The 7,219-nt window shown below is 53.0% G+C and overlaps 1 protein-coding gene across 2 annotated transcripts; it reads right to left on the bottom strand.

The window, feature by feature from the left end:
- Positions 1 to 1,068: 1,068 nt before the first annotated feature.
- On the bottom strand, positions 1,069 to 5,574 carry NKIRAS2 (NFKB inhibitor interacting Ras like 2). 2 transcript variants are annotated; one of them, XM_057714383.1, is made up of 4 exons: positions 5,424 to 5,574; positions 4,340 to 4,447; positions 3,397 to 3,638; positions 1,069 to 2,748 (listed from the first exon to the last, which is right to left on the bottom strand). In XM_057714383.1, exons 2-4 carry the CDS (start codon positions 4,431 to 4,433, stop codon positions 2,509 to 2,511), a joined length of 576 nt encoding a protein of 191 aa, XP_057570366.1. In that variant the 5' UTR covers positions 4,434 to 4,447; positions 5,424 to 5,574; the 3' UTR covers positions 1,069 to 2,508. The 2 variants fall into 2 exon arrangements, with proteins under 2 accessions (XP_057570366.1, XP_057570367.1); XM_057714384.1 differs by having other exon boundaries at positions 4,340 to 4,466; positions 5,424 to 5,554.
- Positions 5,575 to 7,219: the final 1,645 nt, after the last annotated feature.

The raw sequence follows: 7,219 nt of genomic DNA, 5'->3' as shown, positions 1-7,219 counted from the left end.
ACAGGAAACTGCCTTTTATAGCCTAGGGGTTCCTGCCCAATCTAGGAAGAGCTGGACTAATGCTAAGAGCAGCTGCCCTTCACTGTCTGCACTGGGGATTCAACTAATGCCCCCCCGGCCCAAGGACCATCCACCCGCAGCCTCCCTTCCCCAGGCTTCTAGGGCTAGTCCTGGGCTCCCCTCCATTTCCCATCCTGACTTATGGGAGCAAACTAAAAAATCCAAAGATCTATGCAAAATCCTAGCCCCAGCCCCATGGTGCTCTCATTCCCGTGGCCAGAGGCCCAAGGATCTTACCTTCTCCTAGCCTGAGGACGAGATCTTGACCTCTATTCCATGCCCTGGGGAGCAGGAGGCCCTCCCCATTCACTGGACTTCCCAGAGAATAACTGGTGAGGAGGGAGTGGTCTCAGGCTGGAGTGGGTTCAAGGCTACCTGGACAAGGTAACCATGGGGGTGTGGTAAGAGACTGTGGAGGGGAAAGGGAGCAGTGCTAAGTGGGGCATAGCCAAGGGGTGGCTGGGGCTGCAGGCTTCTGGGGTCTTCATCTGCTCTGACGGATGGGGCTAGAATGGAGGGAGGAGAGGGTGATATTCTGGCCGGGCCCAGTTTCTAATAGAGGAAGTGATCAGTCCCACACAGGTTCCCCCCTCTCAGCCTTTCATTGATTCCTCCTGAACCCCAGCTTTTGGGGGGAAGAGGGGCGATACTGGGTCTCCCTCAGACTATGGACCCCGCTAACACTGAATTCCGTCAGGGCTCCAAACAAGGAGCTTTCCCCTTCAGCTCCTCACCCCAAACTGGCCCCTAAAACTCAATTCAGCTTTCCCTCCTCCCACCAGCACCCCAATCCCCCCTCACTGTGAATCCAAGTGTTGGAATCCAGTTGGACCCACTCTCAAAACCCATTTTCATGATGTCAAAATTAACATCACAACCTCCACCCCAACCCAGCACTGCCACCCTCACCCCATAATATGGGACTTCGCCAGTATCCGCCTGTATCTTTTTTCTTTTTTTAAGCTATTTCCAATGGGATAACAAGAAAAGGGGGGAGGGGAGGGAAACTTTTTGATAACAGTGGTGGTTTTATTGTGTCCAACGCATCAATAAATGAATTGCAGCCCAAGCCTGTATACGCCCAAACTCGACCTGCCCAGCCTGGGCCACCTGACCCTGCTCACCTCTCCCATGCTGGGGAGAAGGGGCGTGTATTGGAGGTCACCTGGCTGTAGTGTCTCACCTCTGCTAGGTGTGTACTTCAGAAGCGTGAAGTGGGCACAGGAAGTTGTGGATTACAAGCTCACTTTACACCGTGTTGAAAGTGTAACCACCCTTCTGAGCCTCCACAGACCTGGCAGCTCTTGAGAAGCTGCAACCGGTTGGCCCTGTTCTGTTCAGGCATCTGAGGTAAGAAGGGACGGCTAGAGGAGCACCTTGCCCAGCCTCCACCATGGCAGCAGGCATATAAACACAGGTAATTTATAAACAGAAGTCCAGCTATCAGCTGAAACTACAGGAAGGGGTGAAGGCCAGTCCCCAGGGCTGTGAGGTCGCTGACCGGGTACCGGGCGGCCACGCTGGCAACTAGAGCGGGTAGTGCACTCCTGCCCCCTGGTGGTTGGGGGGAGCAGTGTCCCCGCCTCCAGGGCCGCAGGCATAGCACCTTGAAAAGGCAGAAGCTAAGGGGACAGTCGCAGCCGGCCCGACCACAGGCAGTATAAGGGCGGTATACAACCACAGGGCTGGAGACGATCTAGATCATCTAAGCAACTGCCATCATCTTAAAGATGGGAAAACTGAAGCTCCAAGAGGGGAAAGGCCTTGCAGGGCCACAGAGCCAGCGGGTGACTCCCAGCCCAGTCGGCATCCTCTTCCACCTCAACCAATGAAATGCTCCCTGAGCAGGAAGAGGAAGCAAAACCGCTGGGGGAGGAGTTAAGACAGAAAATTACACTCCCAGGAGGCTAGCTTCTTCCAGCCAAGGAGACAGGAGAGGTCGGGGGGTTGGATGCGGAGGCTTCCCGAACACCAGCACACACACATACGCCCACCTACACACACACACAGACGATACCTGGATGCCCTTTCGCTAGAGTCCAGGCTGCTGCCATAAGTATGTGCGTGAGAGAGAGAGAGTGTGTGCGTGTGTGTGAGAGAGAGAGATTGGCAGGAAACCAGAGGTGTAAGATCCCTGTGATAGGAACTAGACCTAGACTGGCCATTTCTACGTATAGCTCTGCTTCCTGTCCAGGGCAGGTAGAAGGGACAGTGACCCACAACCACCCCACTCACAGCAGGGCAGATATGATGGGGGCTGGGGGGTTGGGAGTGCCAACCTAGACTATCTGCATTTCCCAGAGTTGGGAGGGAGCAAAAGTGACCTGAGCCTGGGACAGCCCAGCTGCCTGGCCTAGTGGGGAGCTCCCCGCCTTGACTGGGAAGGACAGCTTGCCTAAACCCCACCTTGCCCCTCAACCCATCTTCCAGGGCTGAGAAGGCAGCTCTTTAGCCATCCAAGGAGCCACTGCCCTTGTTCTTGCGGCTGAGGGGGAAGGCAGACTTGCTCTGGGGTTGGGTCATCTTGCTGGCCAGGTAGACGAAGGGCTCCAGCAGAGAGCGCCGGTCAGCCACCGACACCTCCCACAGCTTCACCTTCTCCGACTTGGCCCAATGCTGAGCCACATCCGGGTCTACACGCCGCTGCTCCTGCAGGTCACACTTGTTCCCGAGAACCACGATGGTGACCTGGGAAAGAGGGACATAGTAGAGGCCTGTGGCTGTTGCAGGGATCTCAGGAATGGGTGTGAGGGCCTGTGGCCACCTCGGGCTTGTAATGGAACTCCTGGGGGGGTGTCAGACGGAGGCCAGTATTTGAACAGAGGAAGGAGAGGAAGAAACAAACATTTCCACCTTGGAGCGCTAGGTGGGGGAAAAGTCTCAATGGCTGATGTGTCATCTCTTCCTATATTAGACACTGTGGACGGGAGCCTCCATCTGGCACCCCCTCCAGAAGTTCCATTACAAGCCCTGTGTCACCCATGCCTGATCATTACTGGCAGTCAGTTAGTTGCTGGCTAAGTAACTGGTGAGGAAGCACTCCCAGAATGCCTGCAGCTTAAGGGGGGATTTGAGAACAAAAGGGCCTTCACAGCTGAGAGCACAGAACCATTATAAAGACTAGTGGGGCCATCATAAACTGGAGAAGCCTCTTTGGTTGAGCTGCCTCAACATACAGCCACCTCTAGGGGTGAAGACACCCTCCAGTGGCCTCCATCTCTGCCCTCCAGCTCTAAACCCACCTCCTGGCAAGTGAGTGAAAAACAGAGCGTTTCTGGGTCCCCCAAAGCCAGCCCAGGGCCCACTCACTCTCACCACCGGGGTTCCCACACACACCTCCTTTTTGTCTTTGGATTTGTCAATCTCCTTCTTGAGCAGCTCCACGCGCTGAAAGGACTCTCGGCTGTCCGTGCTGTAGACCAGGACATAGCCGTCAGTGCAGGAGAAGCAGTGCCGGGGCAACTCGGCCCCATCTCGGAGCCCCCGGGTGTCGTAGAAACGCACCTGCTCCCGCACCCCCCGGTCGGTCTCGATGGAGCCCACGTAGATGTCCTCCTGCGTCTCAATCATCTCAGAACCTGGGACAAAATGAGGAGAAAACTTGTTTCTAGGGAGGAAAGAGACTGGGAACATGAGTGACTAAGTATATCCTAACAGGTCAACCAGACAGGGAGAGACATGAATGTGGGAGCTGAGGAGAGAGGGCCAGAGATTGCAAGTCTGGCCAGACTGGGATGACTTGGGGGAACAGCTTTCATCTCATGCTGATACCATGCTAAACACAGCGTGACTTGGAAGTTTTTCCTTCCTGTCTCAGACATTGGGTTTCCTCTTTCCAGATTTCCCTAGAGCTGGAATCTTTCGGTGTAATAACCACAGGGAGCAACTTTTAGCCTTTTCATGTTGTGATTGAGTTCCCTCCTCACTGGGGACTTCCCTGGTGGTCCCGTGGTTAAGAATCCACCTTCCAAAGCAGGAGATGTGGGTTCGATCCCTGGTCAGGGAACTAAGATCCCACACGCTGCAGGGCAACTAAGCCTGCATGCTCTAGAGCCTGTGTGCCACAACTAGAGAGCCTGCGTGCCACAACTACTGAGCCTGCATGCCACAATGAAGAGCCCATACACTGCAACAAAAGATCCTGCATGCCATAACAAAGATCCCATGTGCCGCAACTAAGACCTGACACAGCCAAATAAATAAATAAATATTAAAAAAAAAAAAAACTCCCCTCGTTCTTCTACTTCCCCCGTCATGCCCCACTCCCAACAACACTCACCCACTACATGGTTTCCATACAGAAGCTGCTCCAGGATCGAAGTTTTGCCCACAGAAGCCTGGCCACACACGACCACCTTGCAGCTCTTCCCCATGCTTAGCTTTCAATCTTGAAGAGAGGAAGCATGCTGGGTGAAACAGGATCAAAACAGAGGGCAAATTTCCCTTAACTGAGGGCCCAGGTTCTAAACTGAATGCATAGCTTCAGGGATTCAGCACTGTCTGCTATCTTAGGTAGGGGGTATTGAAATGACATGTCTATGTCCACTGCTGGACAGTAAGCTATATCTTATTCATCTTATTCCCAGCACGTGGCCAGTAACTGGCACAGAACAGGTGTCAGTACGTGTTGCCACAAAGGGGGAAGAGAGTCGCTGGTCTAAAGGAACCACTAGCCAGGTTCCTTTCTGCGCACAGGATGTGGAGAACCAATTGCTGAAGGGAGCTCTGGCTCAACTTCCTCTCTTTAACCATGACCCCGTGGAGAAATGAGCAGGAATATTATTTTGTGTGCATCTGTCCTATACCACTCTTCTTGGCGGAAGTGAACAATTGCTTCCCCTATGGCTTATCCCGACCATTAGTTCCCTTTAATTTCCAGTCAAGGCCATGCCTAAGCTGAAAAACATCAGACAAAAAACAAAGGAGAGAAGGAATCTAAGGAAAAAACGCTTCTGAAAGGATCAAAAGTTTGCTGTTCCTGGACTGATAGATCCAGATAAGGATTAGACACAGAAATCCCTTCTCGAAAGACGTCCCAAGCAGAGAGCTCCTCGAAGGCATCCCAAACACAGGCTTCCCAGGAGTCCCAAACAAGGACTCCCCCGGAGAGCAGATATACACACATCATTCCGCAAAGGGATCTCAAACAGAAACTTCTCCAGAGGTAACTCCCGGTGCAGGTCCCCCCTCCCCGCAAGGGGCCTCACTTAGTAAGCCCCGCAATTAAGGGCTACCCCAAGAGAGACTGCCAGACGGGCCTCCGGCACAGATTTCCCCGCGAGAAGGCTCCCGGAGGAAATCGGAATCCTGCCACTTAAAGCGTCCCAGACGCGGTAGTCGATCCCGGCCTCCCAGCTCCGTACCTCCTGGGGCCCTCGCAGCAGCCCGGCCGGGCCCCTCGAGGCGCGCCAGGACCAGGGGTGGGGCAGCACCGCCGCAAACACTCGGATCTTCCTCCGGGTCGGTCCCGGCTCCGTCTGACCCCGCCCCGCAGCCTCCATCCTGCAAGACCAATTCCGGCGGCGGAGAGCGGGCGCCGGCCGAACAGCGCCCCCAGAGGCCGGCGGGGAAATGACGGCCGGGACCTGGGCTGGGTAGTCGCTAGAGCCAAGGGTTCCAGGTTGCAAGGACTCGCCGGGTGCCTTTCTGGTGTCTCAGATGCCCAAGTGTTCTTTCTTTAAAGGCTACTAGAGTAACGCTTCGTTTGTTCAGTCGTTTATTCATCCAATGTCAGCTGAGCGCCTACTCTGTGCCAGGTACAGGACCACGTGCTGAGAAAAAGCGGAGGAATTAGACACTGTTGCCGCGCATTAGGACCGTCACCATCTAGAGGAGCTAGACATCTAAACTAACAATTACAGTACAGCATGGTAAGAACTATTACAGAGGTGCTATGGAAGCACAACCAAGGGGCATTTAACTTGGCGGCAGTGGACATCACGTTCTCCGTGGAATCTTTCTGGAGGAGGCCATGTCTGTGTTGAGGTTTGAAGGGTATAGGAGGAAAGGGTGGAAGAAATACAGTAAAAGCATTGACGTTTACTGGAACTACAAGTATTTGGGTTCAATATCGAGGGAACCAAGAAGCCAAATAATCAAAGCCCTGTGTGGTTGGCCAAAGAGTTCAAATTGTATCGTAACAGCAGTGGAAAGCCATTGATAGCGTTTATGCCAGAGAAGTGACATGATCAGTTTTTTTCTTTTAAGCAGGCCATTCTGGTAAAAGAGTGACGATTGAAGGGAGGTTAAGACTTGGGGTTAGTTAAGAGATTATGGTAGTATTCCAAGTTTTCCAAAAAATGATGAGTATCTGAATTGGGATGGAAAAGAGAGATTTGGGAGACATTTGGTAAGAGAATCAACAAGCCTTGGGGATAACTTGGGAGTTTCAGATGCAGAGAACACAAAATAGGAAGATGGTTAAAGACAGGTGGGCTTCCTGCATTAGACTGTAGACCATGAGCCATTGGCAAGCAGGATAGGTGGTCTGAGTCGGCCTTCTCAACCTAGCACAAAGTAGGTACTTTGGAGAGGGCTGTTGAATGACTGGCTGGATGAATGACTTCTCTCTTCCAACCCCCTGAGCCTCTCCCATCCTCCACTACCCAGTGCTAGGTGTGGTTTCAGCTCCCTCAGCACTGTGATAGGAAGGACCATGCAAGCAGCTTATGGACAATGGCACTGACTGTTTTGCTGGAGAAAAGGGGGCGGGGGGGAGGACGTAAATCCTTCTTAAATTCGCTTGACCCATTCTTATTTTACTATCCATTAACTTTAAATTTTTAACCTCAAACTCCCCCATTGTAACCTCAGGAAACCCCAATTTAATTCAAGTCCACAAAAATTATTGGTTTGGGGGAAGGGAAGTACCACGAAGATTAGGCTGGGTCCTTGCCCTCTCTGAGTTCCCAATCCAGACTGCATTCCACAAGACAAGCGTGTTTAGCAGGGAGTTTATATGAGGGTTGGGAACACTGGGGACACTGTGGAGCACCCGCGAGCTGCCTTATAAACTCCAGGGCAGGGTCTGGGGCCCTATGCCACCCTCCCTAGGCTTAATGCTGAGATGGCATTCCCAGGCGGCTGACATGAAAGCAGCCTCATAAAAGGGTCAGCGTCATTAGGCTGATGAACCAGTTGGTGCTTGGAGATCCAGAGG

The sequence above is a fragment of the Hippopotamus amphibius genome, chromosome 17 (assembly GCF_030028045.1).
Source record: "Hippopotamus amphibius kiboko isolate mHipAmp2 chromosome 17, mHipAmp2.hap2, whole genome shotgun sequence".
Taxonomy (NCBI): domain Eukaryota; kingdom Metazoa; phylum Chordata; class Mammalia; order Artiodactyla; family Hippopotamidae; genus Hippopotamus; species Hippopotamus amphibius.
Note: the sequence above shows the minus strand (reverse complement) of the source record. Positions and strands in the feature narration are given on the sequence as shown.

Bases quoted from the DNA above. Each gene is read 5' to 3' on its own strand.
- NKIRAS2 (XM_057714383.1), bottom strand. From the start codon at position 4,433: ATGGGGAAGAGCTGCAAGGTGGTCGTGTGTGGCCAGGCTTCTGTGGGC. The intron at 3,639-4,339 runs GTGAGTGTTGTT...ATTTTGTCCCAG, and splicing joins GTATGGAAACCATGTAGTGG to GTTCTGAGATGATTGAGACG. The intron at 2,749-3,396 runs GTGTGTGTGGGA...CCTCTTTCCCAG, and splicing joins AATCCAAAGACAAAAAGGAG to GTCACCATCGTGGTTCTCGG.